Source organism: Cinclus cinclus, chromosome 26 (assembly GCF_963662255.1).
Source record: "Cinclus cinclus chromosome 26, bCinCin1.1, whole genome shotgun sequence".
In the NCBI taxonomy this organism is placed as follows: Eukaryota; Metazoa; Chordata; class Aves; order Passeriformes; family Cinclidae; genus Cinclus; species Cinclus cinclus.
Genome location: NC_085071.1, coordinates 6,709,877 through 6,737,546, shown reverse-complemented (window position 1 = coordinate 6,737,546; position 27,670 = coordinate 6,709,877). Strand labels below are relative to the sequence as shown.

The 27,670-nt window shown below is 63.3% G+C and overlaps 2 protein-coding genes across 2 annotated transcripts; one reads left to right on the top strand and one right to left on the bottom strand.

Moving 5' to 3' along the window:
• Window positions 1–126: 126 nt before the first annotated feature.
• LIN28A (lin-28 homolog A) lies at window positions 127–11,225 on the bottom strand. The gene is made up of 4 exons (XM_062509007.1): window positions 11,068–11,225; window positions 10,055–10,233; window positions 1,335–1,519; window positions 127–340 (listed from the first exon to the last, which is right to left on the bottom strand). The coding sequence occupies exons 1-4, from the start codon at window positions 11,096–11,098 to the stop codon at window positions 127–129; spliced, it is 609 nt and encodes a 202-aa protein (XP_062364991.1). The 5' UTR covers window positions 11,099–11,225.
• An 8,586-nt stretch (window positions 11,226–19,811) lies between these two features.
• Window positions 19,812–27,443, top strand: CRYBG2 (crystallin beta-gamma domain containing 2). The gene is made up of 19 exons (XM_062508980.1): window positions 19,812–21,803; window positions 22,304–22,348; window positions 22,435–22,553; window positions 22,785–22,977; window positions 23,059–23,198; window positions 23,287–23,413; window positions 23,687–23,722; window positions 23,817–23,944; window positions 24,131–24,257; window positions 24,546–24,688; window positions 24,770–24,896; window positions 24,985–25,017; window positions 25,113–25,225; window positions 25,350–25,479; window positions 25,765–25,904; window positions 25,990–26,113; window positions 26,572–26,730; window positions 27,054–27,213; window positions 27,355–27,443. Exons 1-19 carry the CDS (start codon window positions 19,812–19,814, stop codon window positions 27,441–27,443), a joined length of 4,125 nt encoding a protein of 1,374 aa, XP_062364964.1.
• Window positions 27,444–27,670: the final 227 nt, after the last annotated feature.

Here is a 27,670-nt window from a genome sequence, read left to right as displayed (position 1 = left end):
GGAAAGGTCTGTGCAGGGACACCAGGTCCCCACTGCCAGCACTGCCACCTGCCCTCCCCAGTCCTGCCCCTTGCCTTGCCAAAGCCGTTCATCCCGGTGGAAGCCCCCTCTCCATGCCACCCACCATCATTCCCGGCTTTCGGGGAGGAGGGCCGAGCTGTGCATGTCCTCCTCCTCTCGGAAGTAGGCGGGCTTTCCCTGCGAGCTGGGCGACTGCTGTGCTTTCACGGGGCAGTTGGCGACCATGTGGCTGATGCTCTGACAGAAGTGGCACTTCTTGGGCTGCGGAGGGAGCTTGCACTCCTTGGCGTGGTGGTCCAGCCCGCCACAGTTGTAGCATCTGTGTGAGAGGAGGGGAAATAAAATGAGGCGGGAGGATGCTGTGACCATGCCTAGGACACAGCTGGTTTCTCAGCCAGAGCTGGGCTCGGCTTTTGGGGTGGGTGGTTGCCCCAGGGTTGGTCCCTGCAGAGCCCCAGCTCCAGCACGGCCAGCTGGGGCTCAGTGGTGCTGCCGGTACCCAGGAGATGGCAGCAAACCACTGCACTGAAGCACACACCGGCGACAAAATTAGGATCTTGGGGGTTCCACCCATCTGGCTCCATCGGTGTCCTGGCTCCAGTATATCCAGAACACAGTCCCGGGATTACACTGCCTCAAGAACAGGCAAAGGAACAAGGGACATCCCCATCTGTCATCGTGTGGCTTCTCACAGGGCTGTGCCTTCCAGCGCTCGTCCCATGGGTGCCACCCTCACACCGGAGACAGAGGGAGCTGCCTTGTGTCCATTTTAAATCCTGCATCCTTGTAGGATGGCCACAACCCTTGTCTCTTTCCTTTTCCTTCACAATTCCCTTCTGGTTAATTTAAAAACCTTTTATAAGAACAGCTGAGTGGGGGGGACAGCATCCACTGGGAAAACTGGGATGAGGCATCCGCAGGCAGCCGGGATGGAGAGGATGGCAGAGGGGGGATGAAGGGCTGGCCAGAAACTTGCCTCGGGGTTCCCATCCCACCGCAGGAGACGCTGTCAGGACGTCTGGCTGTTTCCTTCCCACAAGGAAAGGCTTCTCTTGGAGAAAATTCCTGCAGCCCAGCACGGCTCCACGAGCTAGGGGAGCTCTGCCGGGGTGTCCCTGACCTCTGCCCTTCCCCTGCTGCTTCCCTGCCCTTTCCCCACCGAGCTGCATCTGCCGCTCATTAACCACCACAGGAAGCTGCTTTCCCAGCCCAGGGGTCACTGCCCATCCCACCGGGCCCGTGCCCGTCCCCGGGGTGCCCGGGCAGCTCCCGCTGCCCGCAGGGCTCAGCCCCAGCCCCACTTCAGCCTTTACCTGTCTCCTTTGGATCTGCGTTTCTGGAGGCTCTTCCCTTTGGGCCTCCTCTCGCTGCCGATGCAGAAGACGCCCCCGGGGCCGGTCACCCGGATGGACTCCAAACCTTTGGATGATTTCTTGAAGGTGAACTCGACAGCTTCACCCTCCTTCAGGCTGCGGAACCCCTCCATGTGGAGCTTGCTCTGGGGAGAGGATGGGGGTCAGCACAGAGCTGGGGTGTTCTCCAGGCCTGCTGTGGCACAAGAGCTGCGAGTGTCCCCCTCTGCCTGTCCCTTGGTTTTGCTTTTTTTTTTTTTTTTTTTTTTTTTTTTTTTTTTTTTAAATACAAAAGAATCTCGAGGCTTTTCACAATGATATGAACCCAGGGGGATGGAAGCTGGCACTGCCGGCCCCTTAGCACAGCTCACCTCAGCTTAAGCCCTTTAAGTGCCTGCAATAATTAATTAAGTAGCCATTTGGCACAGGATTATCGCTGCTGGGAGCTTCTCCCATTCCTTCCAGGAACTCCACATCGGTTATCACCACACAATCAAAACAGGAGAGCCAAGAAAAACCCGGGCTGGGGAGGGGGATTGTGAGGGGACAGGAAAACCCACTCCACTTTCAGGGGCTCTGTCCATTTTAGCAGAACAAATCCCTGAGGAGCAGACCTGGGTGAGGCAGCCGGCAATTCTCCAACCCCCTGTGCTTTGAGCATCCTCTGCAATTCCAGCTCGGCGTTCCCGCAGCTCTGCTAGCGGAGCCAAAACGAGCATGAGCAAGGAATTAAAGGGAATTTGCTGGCAGAGGGAGGAGCAGCTCCTGCCGGCTGGGGATTCCCAACGCCTGCGCGGCTGCAGCACGACCCTGCATTTATGAATGGAGCATCTCCCCATTCATGGCCCGAGAGTTCCCATCACGTGGGCCGTGCTCTCCCATTCTTCCCGCACCGAGCCCCCGTGTGAACGCTGCACGGGACAGGCAGGCACGATCTGCTCCCATCTCCACTCCAAACGTCACCAGGAGTCGCCAGGAAATTCCCCATGTAAAAGCAGAGAGGGAAGAAATGGAGTTGTGGGGTTATAGGAGTGATTTTTTTTCTCGGCAGGGTCTTGTGGGATGTCCGTGGGCAAGAGAGAAGTGGGAACACAGCAGGGCTGGAGGAACAACCCCTGAGACCCCTTTCTGTGCTGCTTTTCCCCTCCCTTTCTGTGCCCGGGGGTCCAGCTCAGGGTGGAACAGACCCCGTGTGCTGGGCCAAGTCACCCCCACGCCCTGGATCCCCTTGGCTGCTGGGATGGGATCCAGAGTGGCCGCACGGGATCCTCCTTGGCTCTCTGAGCTGTTCCTGTTGCCTAAAGGGTGAGCCAAACCGCAGGCTCTGAGGTCCCAAATGCCAACAAGGACATGACAGTCTCACAGCCACCTCTGCCCACCCAGGGCAGTTCTGGCACCACCTGCCCCTGGCAAACACCCACGGTGACCAAACACTGCTCCCCACCCCAGCCCAGCATCCCCCATGCAGGAACTCTGTGCCCAAAGCACCAGCACATCCCAGAGGAGCCTCAGCACATCCCAGAGGAGCCTCAGCACCTCAGGTCAGCCCCGGTCTGTGAGGGGATTTGGGCAATGGGAGCCACCCCCAAGTTTACCCCATTCCCACGGCAGCCCCAGGGTTTTGGGGGTGAGGCGGGGCTGAGCATCACTCCCTGGCACAGGAGGCAGCCCTGGAAGCCGGGGAACGAGGCCAACCACCTCCCGTGGCTCCTCTCGGGGCGTTTACAGCCCCATCTGGCCCAGCTGTGTTTACACTGCAGCGATGAAAACTCCCAGGCGCTCAGCCCTGAGCTTCGGGGTAAAGCTGAGCCGTACCAGGGGGGACCCAGCGCCCGGGCTGGGCCCCCCCAGCTCAGCCACACCTCGGACACCACTGCCAGAGTCCAGCCCCGTCACCCCCACTTGGAGGAAGAGGAGAGATGAGGCAGAAGCTGCCACAACATGATGGGGAAGCGATTTATTTTCTAGGAGAGGGTGAGGATGACAAGCACCCCCCACCCCCAGCCCCCTCCGCCAAAAGGCCAAAGGAAACGCCCTCTCCCCAGGGAAGGGGGGGGAACAGAGGCTGGGGCGCCCCAGCTCCCCCCCCCCCCCGCCCCCTGCCGAAGCCTTTTGATGTGAGCTGCAGAGTGGCTGGTGGTCCCTGCGCATCCCCCCTGCCCCCTTCCCAAAACACACACATTGCTGGCATTCCTCTGTTATCAGATAGGTAATCAAACTGCAGCCCATTGAATTAGCTGCATACCTCCTGCATCTGAAAGGAAGGGGCCCAGAGCCCCCGTCCCACACCACACACAAAGCCGGAGCCTTCCCAGGCCTCCACACACACACCCCCGCCCCCCCAAAATAAAGAGAGGAAGGGGGGGGATTGGAGCGAGCCGGGGATGCTGGGGATGAGGGGGAGCGCAGGGGAGGGCCAGGGCCGGGAGCCACCGGCCAGCGAGAACAAAGGGCCGGCGGCGGCCGCGCTCCCGCTGCCCAAATTCCAGGAGTTCCAGGCCCCGGCGGGGGGAGGAAGGGTGGCCGGCATGGCCGCGGGCCCTCTGACCCCCTCCAGCCCCTCCGCACATGAGCGCCGGGCCCAGCTCGCCCGCTCCCTACGGGCTTGGGGCTCTGGGTCCCCTGGGGGAGCTGCGGGGCCAGTCCCGGGGGGACGCTTCTGCTGCGGGGGGTGTAGGGTGGGCCTGGGCTCGGGGGTCACAAGGCATCGCCGTCCCAAAAGAAGCGGAGCCCGACGCGAGGATTTCCTTGCGGTCACACCAGGGCCCGGAGCGAAGCGGTGGCACAGGGGACAGGGGCAGAGCTGGCACAGCTTCATCCAGCGGCCCCCCCCCACCCCCGGGCATCTCCCGGCCTCCCCACCCTTCCTTTCCCTCCCTTCCCGCATCCCCGCTAATTTACGGCAGACAAAGCCGCAGCACGTGAGCGGCCGAGCGCTGCCCACCCCCCGGCTCTGGGTGTCCCCCCCACACACACACACGGGTGCCTTCATCCCTCCTCTTCCTCCCACGCAGCAAATCCCTCATCACAGATCCCGCATTTATCCCAGTTTCCCGTCCTGAAGGGATGACACCGTGGGGCGCCCCCAAACGCCACCGCTGCCCCCCGAACTGCCGGGTCCGGAGGGGCTCGGCCGGCCCCGGGGTCACCATTGTCCCCAGCGCGACACAAGGGGACGTTTATTCCCAGGCAGCCCCGGCCACTCAATCAAACCATCTTTGTGTCCAGCGGGGCCTGGGGCGGAGCAGCCGCCGCACCTCGGCTCTCCAGAGCCCTTTACACCGAAATGCCTTGGAAAACAGCGGGGCTGGGATGCCGGGATAAGAAGGGCTGCAGGAACACTGGTGGCAGTGCCAAGCTGTGCCAGGGGTGTGTCTGAGCCCTGCCCTGAGCGGTTCGGGCAGCCCCGCCCCGCTGCAGGCAGTGCCGGTGCCTCAGTTTCCCCCAGGGTGCAGAGGAAGGTCAGGGATTGCTGAGGGGGTACCTGTCACCCCATCACTGGGGGTACCTGTCCGTGGTGACCTCTGGCTCAGCTGGCACCCACAGCAGTGCCCCCAGCCCCCGTGCAGCCCCACCCTCCAGTGCACCCCTCTGTCCCCAGAGCCACAGTGTCCCTGTCCCCCCCACCACGCCTTGTTCTGCTGGTTTGAAGCCACCCTGGGCTGGGGTGTGCAGAGCAGCCCCCAGGGCCCCACTGCCCCGGCCACCTTCAGCCCACCACGACCCCCAGGGCCCATCCCAGGGGAAGCAGCCCCAGCCCCACGGGCTCTGGTTTGGCACACTCAGGGACAGCAGCCCGCAGTGCAGGTGGGTGCAGGGGCTGGCACTTGCCCGATTCTTGAGGCTCTGGTCCCCCTGTCACCCCTGGATGTTGTCACTGCTGTCCCACGGGATGCAGCTGCCCCAGCCCAGCCCTGGCAGAGCAGTTCTCCTCTCAGCTGGGCACTGCCACGGCAAACAGAGGAGATTCCGGCAGGGTTGGGCTCTGCCAGCAGGGAGCAGTGACCCAAGTCCCCAGGCACAGCAGGGAAATGTCCCTTTGCCTTCAGAGCCTGTGATTGCACCGTCCCTGTCCCCAAAGCCCTTCCCTGTCCCCAGATCCCACAGGTCTTTCCCCGGAGCCAGGAGCTCCAGGGACTGTCCTGGGGCTGGGTTTGGGCTCAGGGGTGAAGGGCTTGGAGCAGGAATCCCCCGGTCCCTTCCTGCACAAATGGGGGGATGTGCTTGGGAAAGGGGGTCCCGCCTCTGCCCCGGGGGTTGCTGCAGGGATAAGGAGGGCGATGCCTTTGGAGCCCTGGGAAGAGCACAGAGGATTTTACAAAACATCACCAAGGCTTTCCATCTGGTGCAATACCCCTAAGGACCCCTACCGATTTCGACTAAAATCAAAATAAAGACGTTTCCCTGCTAAATTAACTGTTTGCTCTTAATTTTCCACCACAAGTCAGTAAAATTAAACTTCAGATACCAATTCCGAGTGGGGAAAAAAAAAAAAAAAGGCATCCACCACAGAGTTTAATCCATCAGTTTCCTGTCCTAAGTCCTTTTAGCTCCCTTGGTTGTATTTTTTTCCCTACCAAAACCCTCCTGCACTTCCCAGGGGCAGCTCATTGGGATCAGTGGCTGCGTATTAATTTTGTGCTCCCGTCCTAAAGCAGTCCGGAGCAGCCGCGCATCTTCCCATGATGATTTCAGCTCCATCCCGCTCCGTTTAGGAGTAAGGGACCAGGGAAAAGGAAAGGTCGGAGCTGGAAGTGGGGGCGGTGAGGACAGGGGCTCCATCCCGGCAGCAATCCCATTCATTTGGGCCATATTATCTAGGAGACCATTCCAGGGTGTTTTCTCTCCCTGGGGCAGGGAGGGGGAGCTGGGGGAAGGGATGTGCCTGCGGCCATCAGTTAATCTTTAGACAGAGACAGGAGGCTTTTTTTTGTGTGTGTGTGAGCGTCTTGAGGGAGTTTCAGGGGTGGAATAAAGCCACTCTCTTTCACTATTTCCCATCGGGACGCGGCGCACAAGCAGCGCAATACGATTTCATTCCAGCGGTTATTGGAAAAAAAAAAATCAAAACAAAATAAAACAAAACAAAATAAAATTAAAAAAGCCAAACCAAAGGCAAAGAAATTGCTACTATCCCCTCGCCTCCCACAAAAAAACTAAACAAAAAAAAAGGAACACGCAAACAGACACACAAAAAAAAAAAAAAAAAAAAAAAACAAAAACAACAAAAAAAACCAAACAAAAAAAACCACCCCAGAGATTCCAAGGAGCATTTCTACCCCAGGGGATCTCTGCAGGGGTTCCCTGCTCCTTGCAGAGGGGTTGGACTAAATGACCTTTAAAGGTCCCTTCCAACCCAAACTAATCCCTGATTCCACGATCTCTTCCCCAGGGGGAAGGCAGCAGGAAAGGCTGGATCCTGCTCTCCCTGACAGAAAATCTGTCCCTTGTGCCTTTCCTGCAGTCAAGGATGGAGCTGCCTCCAAACATATATATATATATTTTTTAAAGACCTCACGTCATGTTCACGTGGATGATTATTTTTATTATCCTGGCCTCATTCACGGGCTGGCACAGGGGGCTGACAACCCAGGTTAGCTCAGCCAAAACCCATGTCCAAAAAGCCACTTCCATCCCATCCCATCCCATCCCATCCCAGGGATCACAGGGGGACAGAAGTCCCTCCCTCCCGTGCTGGGATGTGCCCAACAATGCCCTGGGTACTCAAAAAGGCCGGAGTGTCACATCCCAGCCCCAGCAGATCCAATCACGGGCACAGCTTTGTGTCCCCCCTGCAAGAGCACGCAGGACCAAGTCACTGAGACACCACTGATCAAACCCTGCAGCCACGGGTACCCACGGTACCAAGCAGAATTTCTTGCTAAAATCATGAGAAGGAACAAAAAACCCCAACCAACTGCGTTTATAATGGATTTCGACCTGCTGGCTTGGAGAAACGCTTGGGAATGCAGAGCCCAGCTGTGGAGATTTCCAGGCACTGAAAAATCCTCTTCCCCTCTGCTCTCAGCCAGACCCCAATCCCAAATCCCAGCCCTGCTGGTCACCACTGCTCCTCCAGCTCCAACCTTGATTTTCTCCTTTCCCTCCTCCCATGTTGCCTTCTCAGGCAGCTCCACACTCCTGTAAGTGATGCTGAGCCCGGGAGCTGCATCCCGAGGGACCACTGCACCTTTGGGGTCTTCACCATCACCAGCCCAATTTCTGCCTCCTCAAGATCCCCAGTTCCTCAGGGGTGCTGCTCATCCTCCCCGGGATGATGGGCTTTGCTCCCCTCTGCTTCATCCCTCCTGTCTCCTCGCAGCTCCCAAATGAATCCATCTCCAGTGTCCAGGGGAGGCATTTGAACCCAAATGCCTCATTTTTGGCTCACAATGCGGAGGGAAAGGCAGCCCCAAGGAGCCCTGTTAGTCTCCTGTCCTGCCGAGATTTTAATCTCTTTGTGATCAGATAAAGGCAGAGGGAGATGGAGACGCGCTCCCTGCAGAGAGGGGCCATTCAGACCTGGTTCCTGTAATAAAGTGATTTAATAGATCTAAAGAGGCCAATTCCCTTCTTTCTCCCACAATTACTTCCTGTGGGTCATCATTCACATATGTAAATGAAGAGTGGAAGGAGCGGGTTTTGAGGGGCTCTGGAGTGTTAAACCCCAAAGCTGCTTTGGGGCGCTGGGTGCTGGGCAGGGCACACCGAGCCCTGAGTGGTGCTACCCAGGTTTTTGGGGGCTTTTGGGGGCTTTTGCCCTCGCAGCCCTGACTCCCTCCCCAGGAGCCGAGCTGAGACGGGCTCTTGGGATGAAACCCAGACGTTTGGGATGGGGACAGCATCGGGACATCCCTGCAAGGCACCCAAGAGCAGCGAGGCTGTGGCGGGAGCGTGAGCTGATCCCTGTCCAAGGCGAGGCCCCTGCCGGGATGCTCTGGAGTGGGAGCGACACCGGGAGCACCTCTGGCTGTTCCTGCAGGGGAGCAGAGACTTTGTGCCACCAGTAAGAGGAGCAGGAGGCGAAACCCGGCCCGGAGGAAAAGAATTCTTCCATCGGTCCAAAGCTTCTGGTGGTGCAAAGCCCTCTGCTGCAGCAGGGGAACCCCCCCTCACCCCCGGCCCCTCTGCTACCCAAAATAAATCGCTTTTCCCCGGAGTTCCCTGTATTTCCCAAATGCTGCACCGGGGTCCCACAGCTCCCCCGACCTTAGAAACCGGGGGGCACCGGGAGGCTGCAGGTGCCTCTGGGCAGTGGGATGCTCCCGACAGAGACACCCCAGCTAATTCTCCTCCCCTGCAGGAATGCGAGCAAGAGCAATCAGGAAACCAGACTGTCTGGGGGCAATAAACCCCAGGAGAAGGGCGGGAGGTTCTCCCCGGGAGTGCTGGGCCCCGCTGTGCTACATTGAGATGCAAAGGCCCATTTGCTCTCTGGAGAACGCCAGGATCTCTTTTCCCCTGGCTGATTTGGAGCCCTTGACTCCAAAACCAGCTGTGCCTGGGTTGGTAGCTCCTACCGAGGCACTTCTCCCATGCCACTGCCAAGGAAGAAGGGATTTGGATCTCCCCTGGCCATCATCTGCTTGCCAGGTTGCCAGTCCTGACTGGAGCCTCCATTCGTGGGCAGGGAGTGAGCGACCCCTGGGAGTCCCTGCTCCTCGAGCTCCTCACAGCCCAGGAGCTCAGTCCTGCACCCTCAGCCCACAGGGAAGACCCATTCTGGGGGCTTTGGGCCCGTGAGGAGCAGCAGCCACTGAAGGCAGCTGGTCCAGGATCCCCCAGAGCCAGCGGCGTGGGGCTGCTCTCAATCACGAGCACAAACCCCCCGTGTTTGCTCCTAAAGCCCCTGTGCCCCCTTCATTCGTGCTCACTCTGCCCCCCAGACCCCCGGCAGTCACTTTCCCGACGTGAGGGCACCACAGGAGCCGGCGCTGACCCCACACCCCCTCCCCACGCTGAGCCCGTTTTGGGCACCATCTCCAAACCCCCTTCCCCCAGCCCCCGGGGGGATCTCCCGGCAGATCCTCCTCCGAGATCCGGGGCGTTCAAGGAACTTCAGCCCCTAATCCACGACTTCCCTGGCTGCAGGGTCCCCGACACGCGTGGGGCTTCCCCGCTCAGCAAGGGCAAGTCCGGACACGGGGCTGTCACTGTCACACGGGATCCTCAGGGACACGACCCCTGTGCCTTTGTGCCACCCGCGACTGGGACAAAGGGCGCGGACAGAGATTCCCAGTCCCGGGATGAGCTCCAGCGGGAGATCTCCCAGTCCCGCAGCCCAGCCCGGCTCGGGTCTCCCGGGAGTGGGTCCTGGGGTGACACCGCCCGTTCATTCCCCGTTCATTCCCCGTTCATTCCCCGTTCATTCCCCGTTCAGACCCCCTGGCCCTCCGCGGCGCACCCCTCCCGGCCCCGCGAGCACCTGCTCCCCCGGATCCGGCCCCGAGGGGCTCCTCAGGGAACGACCACGAGAAGATGAAATCGCTCAGGATCAGCTTTCGGGGCCGGTCCCCGGAGAGGAGCCCCGGCAGCGGCGGTGCCTGCCCTTCCACCCCCCGGGAACCCGGCCGGACCCCGGGCTGGGGCGGGGGTGGCTGCAGAGGGGTCCCCATCCCACCTCCATCCTCCGGAGGGTGCAGCCCTCCCTCCCCAGGACCGCAGGCGGCTCCGGCCCGTACCTGGTGCACGAAGACATCGACGGGGGAGTCCAGGGTCGCGCCGCCCTTGGCGGTCATGGAGAGGAAGCCGAAGCCCATGCGGACGTTGAACCATTTGCAGATGCCGGAGCCGTGCAGGGGCTGGGACTCGTTCTCGGCCTTGGGCGAGTCTCCGGCCGGCTCCTCGCCCGGCTTCGCACCTGGCGAGAGACCCAGGGAGCCTCTGAGCCGCGGGGCTGGGGGAGCCGCGGGTACCCCCCGGCCCAGCCGCCCCGCACCCCGCACAGGAACCTCAAATCCTGCTCGGGGTGTCCAGGCTGGAAAATACCAAAAAAAAAAAAAAAAAAAAAAAAAATAAAATCCCAACCTTCCCCCCCAAAAAAACCAGCAGAGAGGTGAGTTCTGCCTCCACGTGTGCATGGGGATCACCCCAGGAAACGAAGGCAGCTCCTGCCTGCACGACCCAGGCAGTGCGTGGAGCGGGAGCCCTAAATCCGTTTCTCCCCCAAAAATGTTAAAAACAAACAAACAAAAAAGTGTTAAAAAATCCCAGGTGCACACACACAAAAAAGACCAAACGAGCAACGAAAAAATAGCCAAGTTACTTTTCTCAAATTAAAATATTAAATCAAAAATTTTAAAAAGCGGGGTAAACTCCCCCAAAATACCAACCCAAAACCCCCCTGCCGCCAGCAAGCCATGCTGGAGAAACTCTCCCTCGCCGTCAGCATCTCCCCCTTGCACCGTCCCACCCCCGCTCCCAAACGCCCCCAGCAGCCGCCACCGGCCCCAAACTTCTGGGGTCATCCTAGGGCTGGAGGGGGGGATGGAAAAACCCCGATAATTCCCCCCCTGCGAGCCCCCCCAGCGCTGCGCGGGGCAGAGGGGCCCGGCGGGCCCGGCCGCGCTGCCGGGGTGCAGCGGGACTGGGTGGGCCGGGGTCGGGGGGGGTCCCTGCGCCCCCCAGCCGGGCTCTGCCGTCGTTATTAATAATCTCGGAGCCGAGGCGGGCTGCGACAATAATATAACTTAACCTGCAAACTGCTGGTTGGAAACAGACCCCATCCCGACACTCGCTTGCAAATTCCGAGTTGTGGCTGTTACCGCCTCCTCCCTCCTCCTCCTCAGCCAGCTTTGAGGGTATCAGGCCAGCCAAAAAAAAAAAAAAAAAAGGGAAAAAAAAAAAGAGGAAAAAAAAAAAAAAACAACAAAAAAACCCAGCTTAGACCCCGCCGGGAGGGAGCCGGGAGAGGTTTGACTCCATCTTCACTCCAACAATAGGGGTGGGAGGGAGCGGGAGGGTTTTTTCAAAGACTCCCAAATTCTCGCAGACAATAGCAGCCCCCGCCCCCCCCCGCCAGGACCCACCCGCGGGGCCGGGGGGCGCCGGGCCCTGCTCGGCCATCCCGTCCCCACGTGATCCTAATTAACCCCCCCGGTAATAGCGACACATTCCGGGAGGGATTTGCAGAGGGGGGGGAGGGAATCGTGCGGGCTGGACCCCCCCCTCCCCCCCACACTTAGGGCACTTAGGGGCGAGGCTACCTGTCAAGGGAAGAGGTGACACAGGAGGGGGGGGGCTGGAGGTGGGACCCCCGGACATCGGGGGCAGCTTCCACGTCCTTTCTCCTCTCCCCCTCCCCACGAGTGCAGCCACCTGCGAGCCGCGACTCGGTGGGACGGGGGAACCGGCGGCACCGAGGAGGGGGACACCGGGGGTCACCCTGCCCCCCCAGCCCCATCCCGAGCCCCGCGAGCGGGAAACGCACCCCGGGACCGTGGGAGCCCCGGGACCGTGGGAACCCCGGGACCGTGGGAGCCCCGGGAGCGGTGCCGGGGCCCGGAGCCCCCCGAGCCGGGCGGGGACAAAGGGCGAGTGACCAGCGGCTCCATTTCCGGCTGCGGACAATGCCCCGGCCGTGGGGGCACAGCGCCGCCCGCCGCCCCTCCCGGGCCGTGCCCCGAACCGGGGCGAGCTCGCCGTGCCCCCCCGCCCCCCCAAAGTGGAGCTGGGGCTGGGGGCTGCGCCCACCGCGGCCGCCCCACGCGGGGCGAGTCCCGCGTGGTGGAGGCGAGCGGAGCATCGGGGGGCACCGAGGGGCCAGCGGGAGCGGCGGGGACAGCGGTGTCACCCGCGGGGGGAACCCCCGGACCGGGCCGGGGCCGGCGCTGAAATCCCGCGTGGGGAATCCCCGCGCGAAGGATCCGCCGCCCGCGGGGCCGCTGCCGCTGGCCCTGGTGCTGAACCGGCGGCCCTGTCCAGGGTCCTGGCGGTGCCCTTCCTCCTCCTCCTCCTGCCCTTCCTCCTCCTCCTCCTGCCCCGCACACCCGGGCACTCCTCATTGCCCGTTCCCCACAGCCCCGCTGGACCCCCCACTACCGGACTCAAAGGAGGAGGAAGAGGATGGTTTTCCCTGTGAAGGCTCCCTGTGGGTGAGCTGCCGGGGGCTCCCCAGCCTCCAGGACTCTGTCGCTCCCGGTGCAGCTGAACCCTTGTCCCACGGGACACAGCGGGAGCGGCAGGTGCCACGACTCAGCCTCACACGATGTCACACGCTGTCCCCTCACCTTCACGCTGCTCTTAACGGGAGTGAACCGGGCCGGGGAGGAAAGGAAACTCCACTGGCCCCTCATGGTCAGTCCTGAGCCGATTCCCCAAAGCCACGGAGCAGCACGGAAGGTGGGAAGGGTCTGGCCAGTGTTTCCTCTGGGATCTCCACTCCCATCCCCGACCAGGCTCTGGCAGCCGCAGGACTCCCAGTCCGGGATGGGGCCGTGCAGGAAAGGTGGGCAGGAAGGAAAGCACGGTGCCTGTCCGTGTCCACGCTCCCCTCTCTGCCGGCGCTCACAGGTCCCGGTGGCGATCCGGGATCATCCCGGCAGCAGGAGCGCGTCTGGCCCCCTCTCCTGGCTGCAAGGGTTGCACGCTCATCCTCGTTTTCCTCTTGGCTTTGGGATTAATGGGGCAAGAGGGAAGAAAATAACCCACCCTCCACATGGCTCCAGCCCTCTCCGCTCATCCCTGCTTCCTTCCCATCTCCTTCCCGGCTTTCCCCGTTTCACCGGGGGTTTGGGGAGGGCGCAGCCTGCACGTTCTGCTCCGGTGCAGAGGTGTGAGGGCACGGGGGAAGGGTGTGGTGAGGAGCGAGCTCTTGCTTTGTCCACAACGAATCCTTCAGAAAGCAATCTCCACCCTTCACCAGCCCCTTCCCCATGGCCAGCGGTGACCAGCAGCCCCAGATGCATTTTCCTGTAACTATTTACAGCCAGCAGCAACTTCCTCAGCACCCTCTGATCTCTGCACATCCTCGGTGACTTCCATTCACGTGATGCAGCCACATCCCGGACCCGGCACTTCCCGGCCCCATCCCTTTCCATCCCTTTCCATCCCATCCTGCCCCCGGTGCCAGCGTCCCAGCCCGCAGCCTGTGTCATATTTCTGTGTGTGGTGTATTTGTTTTCGGGGCCTGTTGAATGGCAGATGAGAAAGGGAAGGGGACTCCTTCCTGTTCTTTCAGAGCCAGCCCCTGTGCCCTGCTCGGCTTCAAGGGAATCGCCGGCAAAGCGGCCGCTTTCACAAATAATGGCTTCATTAGATTGAAAGAAGTGGACAGTGACCTCACTGAAATGGACTTTCTGACCCCTGCTGACCTCTGGCCCCTGCTCTGACAGCCTGTAAATCTTCCCCCTCGGCACGGCCGGGGCGAGGGCAGCAGCTCCGTGAGCCCAGTGCCGGCGCTGCTGTCCCTGGCCGGACCCACGGAGCTGCCCTGGGGCTTCACCCAGGCCCTGGCCGGGCAGGATGAGCCCTGGGGATGGGCAGCACCCGGGCACGTGGGTCACAGCGCTGGCAGAGATGGGGACCGGTGTCCCCAGGACACTGCAAGCCCCTTCAGGGTCCTGGGGACTGAAGGGCTGTGGAAAATTATGGGGTTTTCTTTATGTCCTTCTCCCAGCGCTGTCACTGTCACCACCGACCTGCTACAAAGCAGCCCCTGAGGTCCTGCCAAGGAAAACTGATCCTTGTCCCTGCCCTCTCCTGGCTGCACAAACCTCCTCCAACCCTCGCTGAGCCCACCTCCACCCCCTCTTGTGGGCACAGACCCTTCCCTCCAGCCCCCAACACCTCCTTGCCCACCCACCAAGCCCAGGAGGCTGCTGGCCACTGCTCAGTCCTGCCAGCCCGTCTGCTGGTGGGGAAACTGAGGCACGAGGGAGAGCAGTGGGTGCCTGTGCAATGGGAGCCCATGCTGGGCACTCCACCCTGCCCTACCCACGGCTGGCACTTGCCCCCCGTGGCACAGCCCCAGGGCTGGCAGCCAGCCCCTCACCTCCCTCCTCCCCACCCTTCCACGCTCGCCGCTGACCTTTGGCTATGAAACAATCAATAAAGGAGGCCACGGAGCTGCTCCTCCCCCTCACTGACCCCCCCCCCCCCCCCCACACACACACACACTCTGCTTGCCCCGTGCCTCCCACAGGCCCAGCCGGGATTGAGGGATGCTCCCAGTGCTGGGAGCACGGGGCTAGGGGAGCATTGACACAAGTATGCTCCCCGAGAGTGCCATAACCAGGCAGCACCTTCCCAACACCCCAAAAATACCCCCCTGGGGCTTCTTTCTGAGTGTGGATGCCCCACAGCTCTGGGGATGGAGCGTGGCCATCCTGTTCCATCCCAAATAGGGCTCCCAGGGGCATTGGCACCCACCAAGGGGGGTGAGTAGCGTTCCTGAGGGGTGTCCTGCAGGGTGCTGCCCTCCCATAGGGCAGGGGGGTAGAGGTGGATAGAGACAGTCCTGTCCCCTGGAGTGATGGGTTGTGCCCAAATTCAGCAGCTCTCTTTGATAAAAGCCCTGGGGCAGCAGCTGATTGATCGGCTGCAGAGTGGGGATTGATCAGGATTTCAGCCCATACATATTCCTGCTCCCTGATAAAGGGGAATCGATAGCTGAAGGATTTTCCTCGGAGGCTGCAGACCCCCCCCCCAACCCAGACCAGAGCTCACAAGTCTGGCCTTGCCCCTTAAATCGCTCCACCCCTGTTCAAACCTCACTCCCCTGACAGCAAACCTGGGCAGTGGGGGAGAAAATTGGCTTGGGGGAGCCAGGAGGGCACAGCAGGATATTAAAGAAAGACAGAGCCTCTCCTCCAGCAGCTGAACTTCACCTCCCAAATGATGTCCTGCATTTTCTTCCTCCTACTGGTGGCCTGGCAAACAGGGTTTTCATCCTTCTTGGGGTGCTGGAGAACCCCCTTCAAAGTCCTGGCCAGGTTGATCCCAAGGTAGCTGAGCCGGCTGTTACACCCAGAGCCCATTGCCTTCATTGCCTCCAAACAGCAGCAGCAGCTGCCCTGGCTTAGCCCCTGCTCCAGTGCTGAGAGCTGGAAACTCAACACAGGTGTGGCCAGAGCAGAGCCCTGCAGGTCCCGTTGGGAATGGGGTACAGGCACCCCGTGTTCCCCCAGGGCTCATGGGGGTGTCCTTTTCCTTTTCCTTTTCCTCTTCCTCTTCCTCTTCCTCTTCCTCTTCCTCTTCCTCTTCCTCTTCCTCTCTCTCTCTCTCTCTCTCTCTCTCATCTTCCCATTTCCCCCTCCCCGGAGGGAGGATGGCCGCGGGACGCCCCTGCAGCCCCGGGAGGACTCGGGGTGCTGTGGGGCTCCCTCCGGCCCCGTCTCCCTGCCGGGAGCTGCGGCTGAGCCCGACCCCGCCCGTCCCCAGCGTGCCCCGTTCCGTGTCCCTCCCTTTGCACACAGTGACTCAAAGCCCAGGCTCGTCCCGGTGTCCCTCCAGTTTCTCCAGTGCCCGGGGAACTGGTTTGCTGCAGGGGAGCCCTCCTCATTGCTGACTAACGCGGCCAGCGCTGGGCTGGCTCGGCTCGGACACCCCGGCACAGCCCGGCACACACAGTGACACCCCCCAGCACCCAACCGGGCCGGGCCGGGCCGTCCGGAGCCCCAGAGCTGCCCCTGCTGCGAGCCCGCGGCACCGGGGGATGCAGGGGGCGCATCCCGCTCCAGTGCCCGAGCCACGAGGACCGGCAGTCGGTCCCAGCGTGAGTGCTCGGCCACCCTCGGGGGCCCGGCGAAGGGCAGGGGAGGGGTCCGGGGACCTGCCCAAACCCGGCAGAGGGAGCTCGGCCCTGCCTCAGTTTCCCCAGCACGTGAGCGGTGTCACCCAGAGCTGGGTGGCCCCGGGCGCCCCAGCCCGAGCTGAACTCTGGCCACCTGCGCCGGGCTGGCGGTGGCCGGGGAGGCTCCTGGGCTGGGCCAGCAGCCGGGAGTGGTGGCCCCGGGCTGAGGCTGGCACCGCAGCGGGCTCCCGCGGGCTGGGGCGGAGCGGGAGGGCAGGGCGAGGATGCGGGGCGGGTGCTGGCCTTGCTGCGCACCCAGCCCTGCCGGGATGGGACCCTGCGCCCCGGGGTCAAGTGTCCCGCGCTGGCCCGGGGGCTACTGTGATGTCCACTCCTTTCCCAAGCCCGTGTGAAGGCCCTGGAGAGCCCCAGACCCCTGAGACCTGCGAGATCCCTCCGCATTCGGAGCCCCTCGGGAAGGTGCTGCAGTGCTGGGGGCTCCACGTGAGACCCCCGGGAAGTTGTCCCAGCCCTGGGACCCCCGGGAAATTGTCCCAGCCCTGGGGCATCACCCAGCCCTTCCCCACACTGCGCTGGGACCCTGCCAGCCCCACGGCTGGAAGCACCGTGCTGGCTGGGAGTGCGGGGATGAAAGCGGTCACTGATGTCCCACCCGGGGTCACCACCGCCCTTCACTCGGGTAGGTGGTGGGAAAGAGATCCGGGGGGGGGGCCCAGAGCCACCCAGGCCGTCTGGGCTCCCTCCCGGCGCTGCTGAGTCGGAGGAAAACGGGGGAGCCGGGTCTGGAACCAGCCTGACCGGCTCCCCGGCTGTCAGCACCTGAGGAATGCCAAACCTCCGCTGCGCCAGGGCTGGGTGCTCAGGGCTGGGTGCTCAGGGTGACTCTGCCGGTCCGCCCAGCTGTGTGGTGTGCAGAGAGCAGCACCGCGAGCCCGCTCGGCACGGCACGGCACGGCACGGCACGGCAGGTACGGGGGTGCAGGGAGGGCCCCCCAGCACAGGACTCTGCCCGACGGCCCCGGCTGCCACGGAAGGGGTTCGGCGGTGTCGGGGGAGGAGAGCACCGCTGCTCCCGTCCCGCTGCCACCCACGGGGCCTGCCCCGTGCTTGGACCCGAGCCCCGGCTTGGCAGGTGCTGGGACGGGTCCCAGGATCAGCGCTGGCCAGGGAGGGGGGAATGGGGCCGGGAGGTGGGGGCTGAGCCCTGTTCTGACCCTCTCACCTTCGGTCCCTGAAACTGGGGCTGCTGGGGTTGTAATACAACTCCTGCCACCACAGTGCATCCCAAAAGGTGCCAGGGTGAGCTGGGGCTCCTCCACGTGTGCTGAGGGGACAGCGGGGCTCCCCTGTCACCCCTGTCCCCCTCCGTGCCAGGCACGTGGCTGCCCATGACCCGGGGGTCAGCAGGGGCAGAGAGAGGGGCCGGGGGCTCCCCTGCCCTCCCCATGAACCTCAGCCCGTGCAGCCGCCACCCAACCCACATCCCTGATTTTCCTGAAGGTGGCAGGTCCGCTCTCACCCCGCGGTGACAGAGCTCAGCCCAGCGTGGCCGCAGGCTCAGTTTAATCCGTGGTCACCGGCTCAAAGGCAGCCGCAGCTGCTGCCCTCGGCCCCTCCGTCTCTCCTGAATATTAAACTGCACCTCGTGCCTTTGACTGGGGTGCTGGGAGACCCTTTGGGGTGACAGGAGGCAGCAAACGAGGTCAGCGGGTTGGCTTGGCTTGGCTTGGCTTGGCCAAAGGGGATTAATTAGAGCCGTGCTGGGTGCCCTGGTGTGGCAACACCACTGATCCAGCCTGGCACGTCCAGGCAGGTGGGGATGGCTGGCAGCAGCAGCTGGGGAGCTGCAGGGTCCTGTCCTCCTGTCCTTGTATCCTTGTGTCCTCTTGTCCTTGACCCATTGCTGCAGTGGGAATTATTTTAGCAGAAAATGTGGTGCTAGGGCAGAGCAGGGCTCTGGGTGGGCTCCTTCCCCAGGACCTGTGAGGTTCAGGGTGGTACCAAGTGTTGGATCCAGCTGTGGGATGGGATGGGATGGGATGGGATGGGATGGGATGGGATGGGAATGGCAGACCTGGACAACTTTGGAAATGCAGCTCCAGGTGAGAGGCAGGATGCTGAGTCAGCAGTTCCCACCTCCCCCCAGCACCCCAGCACTGCACAGAGCCAGCGTCCCTGTCCCTGTGCTGTCCTGGAGCCATGGGCACGGCCAGTGCACCCATCCCGCTTCCTCTGGTGGATGCCATGACCCTGGGGATCCAGCTGTGGCCCTGGTGATCCAGCTGTGCCCATGTGGCTGCACAGCCCCACCCAGGCTGGTCCCAGCCTCCAGCGGTGCTGGCTGTCCCAGACAAGGTCTCATCACCTTCCGGAGAAATGACACAAACTCTTCCTATCAGTTCTGGAAAGACCTGCTGGGTCAGGGAGAGCAGGATCTGGAGGGCGCGTGGCGGGCTGGCAGAAGGGGCAGGCAGCTGCCTGTACCCTGCTCTTCCCTGCCTGCCCCCGGCCCCCTGATCCCCTGAGGGACTGGGGAAACCCAACCTGCCAGTGCTGGATTCATCCTGCCCGGCTGGTGCAGGACGAGGTCCTGTCTGGGGTGTCCCCCAGGGAAAGCAGCCCTGGGAGTGTGCAGGGAGGTGTCCTCATTCCCAGATGGGGAGCTCAGTCTCAGCCTGTCCTCGGGCTGACCCCAAATCCCCGCCACGTCCCCACAGCTGGGTGGTGACACCGAGCAGCTCCTAACTGGGTGATGCTGGGATGTGTTTGCGCTTTCAGCTCCCTCCCCAGCACCTGCTTTGTCAGCTGCTTCCCAGTCCCAAACCCAGCAACAAAATCCAGGCACAGGGACACCACTGCTGGCATGCCCCCCAAGCTGAGGTGGCACATGTGTCCCTGTCCCCTGCCCTGTGCCCCGGGGACCACAGCGATGCCCACCCTGCAGCAGCCAACACCAGGACGTGGAGCTGCATGCTGGGGACAGTCTCAGACTGGATGATTTTTCCAGTTTTCTCATCCAGTGGAGCTGCCGAGGTGGAAGAAGCAATCCCACCTTTGCCATACAGCCACAGGGAAAGGTCAAGGGATGATGCTGCTCAGGTCTCCACCCCCTCCTGCACACCCTCACCCTGCCCTGGTCCCGATCCCAGCCAGGCCCTTTCCCCCACGGAGCAGCTTCCCTGTTGTTTTCTGGGCTTGTTTGTTTGCTGCATTTGCTGACTCGGCGCAGCCCTGCTGCCCGCCTGACTCATCCAGCAGCTCGGGGCACGGCACACATCGTGCACACTCACCTGAGCCCGGCCAGGTTCACCTGAGCCCCGCCAGGCTCTGCCACTGCCCATAGCCCACCACGGTGTGTGGCAGAGCCCTGTCGGAGCAGAGGGACCCACGGTGCACCCCACACCCCACATGTGCCAGGATGGCATGAGCACCACAAGAAGCCCCCAAAGGAACCTCCTGCGCTCACGGGATCCTCCCAAAAAGTCCCGCAGGATCAGAGGGAGGTCTGGGGGGTTTAAAGGGCTTCTCTGGGGGCCAGGGCTCTTCCTCGCGGGGTTCTTCTCAGCTCTCCCAGACAATCCTTCTCTCCCAGCAGCTCTACCAGCCTCAGCGTGGCGGCAGCGGGGGCTGAGCCCGGCAGCACGGGGAGCTCCGGGACCGCGGCATTCCCTGCCCGGGCTCCCGGCATGGATTCGGCGTTCCGGCACACCAAGAGCAGGGCCTTCATCTCCAGCGCGGAGCTCAGCATGAAGCAGGGAGCCGCGGGTGCCCCCGAGGGCAGGTCCCGTTTCCAGAAGGTCTCGCTGGTGTCGCGGCGCCTGGAGAGCACCGGGAGCGTGCGGGGCCGGGACGGGAGCCCCTCCCGCGTGTCCCTCCTTCTGCAGGCCTGGGAGAGGGAGATCGTGGAGAAGACGGGCTCCAGCCCCACCGCCCCGACCCGCAGGGAGCACTCGTCCTCCCTCAGCCTCCTCAAGGACTCCACGGCTCACGGCCCCATCTTCTCGCAGGTCTATGCCCCGGCGCAGCGGCCCCGGCGCCAGGACGAGCGGGGGAAGGGGGGTCCCGGCGGTGACGGCTCCCCCTCCCCGGCGGGTGCCCCACGAGAGATGCCCGTGCACCGGGAGAGCTACGTGCACGGAGCCCTGCTGCCCACCCGCCCCGCCGAGCGTCCCGCGGGGGCTCCCGGGGACGCTGCCGGTGCCCCGTGCACCCCCAAGCCCGGGCGCGTCCCCGCCCTGCCCAGGGCCAGGCAGGTCACCGTGCTGCGGACGGGCAGGGACGGGGCCGGGGGGCCGGCGGAGGGACGGGCGGCTCCAAATGGGACACACGACACTGCCGGGGCCACCGCGGCCTCTCCGGCCTCTCCGCGGCGGGACAGCCCCGGGCAGGACGGCAGCGGCTCCGCCGTGGCCGCAGTGGGCAGGGAGGACTCGCCGGGCACCACAGAGGCCGCTGGGCTCCTGGCCGAGGGATCCCCCGAGGAGAAGGACTCAGCACAAGCCGAACCCACACCGGTGAGGGCAACTCCGGGAGCCGGTGACAGGCCCGGGGACCCACAAACCAGTCTGACCAGCTCCCCGCAGTGTCCCTCCGCGGGCGCCGGTGGCCAGGCTGATCCGGCTGGCGCAGGTGAGGGAAGCGCGGCAGACGTGGATGGCAGCACTTCAGCCACCCCACCGGGGACAGAGAGCCCCCCGGGAGCTGGACACATCCCCGACACCACCCCCTCAGAGGTGGGTGACGGTCCAGAGCCTTCATCCAAAACAGCAGCGTCAGCAAAGGCTGAGATTGAACTGGAGAGGGATGAGATGACGGGAGACCCCCAGGGCACAGCCCAAGAGCCTGAGAGCATCCCAGAGCCCCCCACCGAGCCCCCAGCCCCTGACCCCGCCGCTGAGAGCCCCCCGGACGTGGCCGAGGAGGACCCCGAGCTGCTGGTGGACATGGAGATCTTGGTGGACACTCTGCGCAACATGGAGCCCTCGGAGATGCGGAAGGCGCCCAAGGCCCCGCGGCAGCCCCGGCCGTCGGCGTTGGGTCGCTGTGCAGCTCTGCCCCCCATCCACGAGGACCGCGTGGCCCCCCGAGCCCCCGTGTCCCTGCCCCAGGCCCTGCGGGAGCTGCTGGCCCGGGGTCCGGCGGGGCGGCCCAAGGAGACCCCCGAGGAAGAGGAGGAGATCGAGAACCCCTACCTGAGCCCCGAGGAGCGGGCGGCCGCGAGGACCCTCCGTGGGGTGCCCAGGGACAGTGTGGCGGGCCAAGGGTGGGTGGAGGGGGGCTCGCTCCTGGGGACAATGGGAGCTGAGGAAAAAGCCAAACTGGTGGCTGGAGGCCCGGCCGAGCGGAGTTTGCTCTTCCGAGGGAACGTCCTCAAGGGCATGGCACTGCTCTCCCACTTTTTGGAGCAGCGGGCGGCTGGGGCTGACGAGGGCAAGCCCTACTCCCGCCTGGACAACAGTGTGCTCTACAGCCGCTTCGTGTCCCCCGGAGCCCTCCTCGAGCTGCCCGACACCAACGGGGCCACAGACTTCCCCTGCCTCAGGGACCAAAATGGGCTGGGCCCGGGTGGCCATTCTGGCCCCGAGATGGCCATGCTGGAAGCCCTGAGTTCTGGCTCTGTCCCTCCTGTCACCAAGGAGCCAGAGAACACTGTGACCCTGAGCCTGGACCATGTCCCGGTGAGTGAATCCAACACGGTGCCCTGGGAAATGCTGTCCTTCCCCAGGAGCATGGGAAGGGGGTGGGAGATGAACCCTGGAGCTTCCTTCCCTCTTCCCAACACATGGCTTATGCTTCCCGCCAGAGGGGCCATGGGGTGAAAGTGCAGGTACTGCGAAAAGTGATGGGTCATGGGAGGATACTGGGATAAGTGATGGGAGGTTACCTGAATGGGTGATGGGAGGTTACTGGGATGGGCGGATACGAGGTCAAGCGATGGGAGGGCGCCACCACAGCTGCTGGGAGGGTCCCGGGCAGGTGACAGGAGGGTCGGGGACAGACGGGAGGCTGATCCCCAGCCGTGCAGGAATGCTCGAGGTGTGGCTGCTCGGGGCGGTGGGAGGGCCGGGCAGACGCCAGACGCGAGGCTGCGGCTCCCTCGGGCTGCGGGGAGATGGCTGCTGCAGCCGATGTCCCTCCGTGCTCCTCACCCGCCCGTCCCCTCGCCTCTTCACAGCAGGAGGACAAGGAGGGCTTGGAGAAGATCAACACAAGACCTGGCAAGGTACAGGGAGGGCGCTGGGGCCGGGCCGGGCTGGCTGGCAGGGGCATGGGGCGGTGACACTTCCCTGCCCTGTCACCCCTTCCCAGATCATCCTCTACTCCGATGCCGGCTTCGCGGGGCAGAAACGGGAGATCTGGGACGACGTCCCTGACGCCACGTCCTGGGAGCTCTCACACACCATCTCCATCCGAGTCATCCGAGGCGGGTAGGGACAGCGGCGGGGCGGGGACCCGCGGAGGGGACACCGGGGCGGGTTTGGCCGGGACTGCGCTCTCCCATCTCCGGGGATGTCGGCCGGGTCACATCCCGGCGTTCAGGAGTGTCCGTCCTGCCCGTGATTATTACCGCGGTGGCAACGCATCCCTCACCCACGCTGTGCCCCGGGGGCTGCGGGTAACGCTGGGTTCCCCCCGGTTTGTCCCCACCCCGCTCCCAGGTGGGTGATGTACGAGAAGCCGCGGTTCCGCGGCCGCAAGTGCGTCCTGGCCGAGGGGGACGTGGAGATCGACAACCCCTGGACGGCGTACGGGGACAGCGGGGACAGCGGGGACAGCGGGGACAGCGGGGACAGCGGGCAGCCCCGCCGGAGCCGCCCCTTCCTCATCGGCTCCTTCAAGAGGGTGGTGCGGGTGAGTGTAGGGATCCCCCCGGAGCCTCCCGGCGCCCCCCGAGCAGAGGTGCCGGAGCCAGGAACGCCGCTGTTCCCCCAGGATTTCCGCACCCCCGAGATCAGCCTGTTCGCCGAGGAGAACGGCGAAGGCGCCCGGCTCAGGTTCAGCGGCTCGGCCGAGGACACCCGGCAGCGGGGACAGGCGCTGGCTGCTGCCTCCATCATCGTCCACTCGGGCTTGTGAGTGGGACCCTGCGGCTGGGGGGGCTACTGGGTGGGCTCCAGCACAGATGGGAGCAGGGTGTGACACCTTCCCCCCGTTCCCCAGGTGGCTGCTTTACTCCAAGCCTTTCTTCGACGATGATCCCTACGTGCTGGAGCCGGGCGGGTACCCCAATTTAAAGGCTTGGGGAGCCAAGGACCCATCCATCTGCTCCATGCATCCCATCAGGCTGGTGAGTGCTGCTCCCAGGGCTGTGGGGGCTGTATCCAGCTGTGAGTGAGTTCTGGCAGCTCCTGGTTGCCATCAGTGAGATCACGGTGTGGAAACAGGCCAAGTGTGGATTTGGAAGATGTTCCTGTGGGTTAGGCGTGAGGGAAAGCTTCAAAGGAACTTCTTGAAAGAAAATGACCCAAAAATCAGCTCAATCTTTAAAGGGTGACAGCAGATGTCCCTGCAATGTCCCCTCCTGCCACCACGGCCTCACTGGGGTTCCTTCTCCTTCCAGGGCTGCCCCGTCGTGGAGAGACCTGGTGAGCCACAGGTGAGCTCTGGGATGGGCTGGGATGGCTGTGGGACCATTCTCACCCCACCTTGTCCCCTTTCTCCCCTTTCTCACCTCTCTCACCTGTCCCCAGGTGCTGATCTATGAGGCCGCAGCTTTCCAGGGCCGCAGCTTCACCATCAGCAGAGACATCTATGACCTGAAGAGTCTGCCTGAGCCAGCCCTGCCCACCGTGGGCTCCCTGCGTGTCCTGGGTGGCTGGTGAGTGGCACGGGGAGGGCAGGGCTGGCATCCCAGCTGGAGCAGGCTGGGAAGGTGATGGTCACCCCTGGGAAGGGCTGTGAATGGCTGTGGATCCCTTGGGAGGGAGGTGCGGATGGTGTCCCCGTGTCCCAGCATGTGGAAACCTTCTGGAATCCTCACTGTCCGTGTCTGCCTGTGCCACAGCTGGGTTGGCTATGAGAAGGAAGGTTTCCGTGGCCACCAGTACCTGCTGGAGGAAGGGGAGTACCTGGACTGGAGGCAGTGGGGAGGCTACAGCAAGGATCTGGTGTCCCTGCGGCTGATCCGGACGGTGAGGGCAGGGATGGGAATCTCTTGGGAATGGACTTGTGCGGGCAGAGTGAGCCAGGCACCCTCACCCCATCCTCACCCCCGAAGGGAGCCTGCCCTGCCTGTGTCAGGCAGCTGGGCATGGTCTGAGATCCCCCAGACTCTCCCGAGCAGAGGTTTGGCAGCTGCTCCCACCCTCCCTGGGGTGCCCGAGGCCAGGCAGGAGCCCGGCTGTGTGTGTGTTCCCAGCCTGCAGCCCCTTCCCCTGACACACCACGGGGTTTTGGGGGGGTGCTCCTTCTCCCCACAGGACTTCTCTGACCCAGCACTGGTCCTGTTTGAGGCCATGGACTTCGAGGAGGGCCCGAGCGTGGAGCTGAGCGAGGCGCTCCCCGACACGCAGCTGGCCGGCTACGGCACCGTCACCCAGTCCATCCACGTGCTGAGCGGAGTGTGAGCGTGGGGACAGGGCAGGGGGGGCCCGGGGGCTGCCTGGGGGGTGGGAAATGAGCCAGCACTCACCTCTTCCTGCAGGTGGGTGGCCTACGAGGGTCCCAACTACTCAGGAGAGCAGTACATCCTGGAGAAGGGGGTGTACCGCAGCTGCGAGGACTGGGGGGCCACCGACTGTCACATCGCCTCAGCACAGCCCATCCTGCAGGTGAGGGGACACCCCCTGCTCATGGGAACCCCCGGGCCGCTGGGGGTCATGGCCAGACACCCACCAGCCCCGCTGTGCTTGCTTCCAGGTCAGAGAACACAACCTCCACTTTGTCTCCAAGGTCAGGGCTGGTGCATGGGGAGGGGGACACAGCCCCTCGTGGGGTGGTGGTGATGCTTTGCTCCCTCACAGAGCCCCTCTGCTCCCCCTCCTCAGATCCTGCTTTTCTCAGAGCCTGACTTCTTGGGGGATCATGTTGCCTTTGAGGAGGACCAGGAGGCCCTGCCCGAAGCCTTCATCCCACGCTCCTGCAGAGTCCGTGGGGGCAGGTGGGGTGTCCCGGGGCCACGTGGGATGGGGACAGGGTGGGCAGGAGCGGGTGCCGTGGGTAACAGGAGGGATGGATGCCTGCCATGATGGCTCTGTTAGCCCGGGAATGCTCCTCCCCACCAGCTGGATCCTGTTCGACGGGCAGGACTTTGCTGGGGAGCAGCACGTGCTGTCCGAGGGTGAGTACCCCACACTCAGTGCCATGGGCTGCCTCTGCTCCACCGCCATCTGCTCCCTGAAGAAAGTTCCACTGGTGAGCTCCCCTTCCCTTCCCTTCCCTTCCCTTCCCTTCCCTTCCCTTCCCTTCCCTTCCCTTCCCTTCCCTTCCCTTCCCTTCCCTTCCCTTCCCTTCCCTTCCCTTCCCTTCCCTTCCCTTCCCTTCCCTTCCCTTCCCTTCCCTTCCCTTCCCTTCCCTTCCCTTCCCTTCCCTTCCCGTTTTTCCCCTCTCATGGGCACCCCCAGTTCTGCATCTCCACCCCTGGAACCCTCACTCCTCCCCCCTTGCCCCCTCCCATCCCATCTCTACCCCCAATCCCAGTTTTTTTCGGAGCCCTCCATCTTCCTGCACGGGCTGGAGTGTTTCGAAGGGAAGGAGATCGAGCTCAACTCCGAAGTGAGGAGTCTGCAGGCAGAGGGTTTCAACAACCACGTGCTGTCAGTGCGGGTCAAAGGAGGGATGTAAGTGAGCCTTGGTGCCCTGGCACCCTGTGGGTGTCCCCTGCCAGCCCAGGGTGACCTGTCCTGTGCCATCCTGTCCCCACAGCTGGGTGCTGTGCGAGCACGGTGACTTCCGAGGGCGGCAGTGGCTGCTGGACTGCACTGAGATCACCAACTGGCTGACCTACAGTGGGCTCCAGCACGTGGGGTCCCTCTACCCCATCCGTCAGGTGAATGGCACCTTTGGGTGGGGACAGGGCACTGCCATCTGGAGGGGTGAACCCAAAATCCCAGAGCACGAGGCTCATATGGGGACAGAGCTGCCAGCCTGCTCGGGTTGGGCCGGGGGAGCTGGAGAGCAGCAGCTGACAGCTCTGACACAGGGAAGGTGCCACCAGCTCGGCCCTGTCACCCCAGATTCCTGTCCCCCACCCTGGGAGTGGCCGCCTTTGTGGTGAAACGCTCCCTGTGGGCAACGGCCTTGTAAAATCCATGGCATCCCAGCGTGCTGAGCTGTGCCCATGGCAGCTACGAGGGACAGGTCACGGCCACAGCCATCGCCCTGGGGAGACGTGGGGATCTCCTGGGGGGAGGGAAATGGGGAGAATGCAGGGCTCCAGGATCCAGGTGAGGTCCTGGAGGGGCAGCAGGGCTTTGGGGTGCAAACACCAGATTCCTCTTGTTGCAGAGACGGATCTATTTCCACATCAGGAGCAGGAAGCTGGAGCTCTTCCTCTCAGTCCCCGACGATGTGGAGGACATGAAGGCAGGGCGGGTGGTGGTCTCCAGCCTGAGCGAGCAGAGCAGCTCTGTCTGGTACTACGAGGACGGGCTGATCAAAAACCAGGTCAGGGCTCAGATGTGATCAGCCAGCACCACCAAGGGGACCAGGACAGCCCCTGGCAGGACTCCTACTGGGCACTCCCCACCCCAAAGCCATCTTCCAGGGTTTATAACAGCTTTTCCCAGTCTCTAATCCCAGCTTGGTCCCCAAAGATCTGCTGATTCTCCTCCCTGAGTCTCCCCTGGAGAGGTGAAACCACCTCTGCCTTCCCTGAGTAGTTTTTGTCACTCTCACCACCCCCACCTCTCACTGAGGAGTCTTCCTCACTTTCCGCCCCAGAACCAGTTGTGCTTACAGGGAAATCCCTCCCTGTGTGTGCCCTGCAGGTGGCCCCCAACATGAGCCTGCAGGTCATCGGGCCGGCCGGGAAGGGCTCCAAGGCCGTGCTGTGGGCCGAGACGCGGATGCCACGGCAAACCTGGAGCGTCGATTCTCAGGGACGGATCCACAGCCAGATGTTTGAGGACATGATCCTCGATGTCAAGGGTGAGGCCTCAGTCCTGCACAGAGGTTGCTTCCCCAGGGATGCCCAAAAATGGGGGGTCTGGCCATGACATGGGGCACCCACCCCTTCAGCACCGTTGGGAGTGGGGTTTGCCCTCCCCAAACCTTCCCCTCACCCTGCAGGTGGCCGAAGCTATGACCGGGACCATGCCATTGTTTGGGACATGGCTGATGAAAGACCCACGCAGATCTGGGACATCCAGGTGCTGTGAGGGGCAGAGGTGCCATGAGGCAGGGTGGGGACACCCTGCCAGTGTCCCCACGCTGGGGCAGGACCCACTCTGCACCCCGAGCACCTCTCTGCCCCAGCTGAGTGAAGGATGACCACCAACCTCTCCATCACCACCACACCTCCCTCCCGAGGACGCCTGAACAGGGTCCACAAAGGATCCCGTGGACAAGACCAGTGTGGGACCCTCTGGAGAGCACAGGAGAGCCC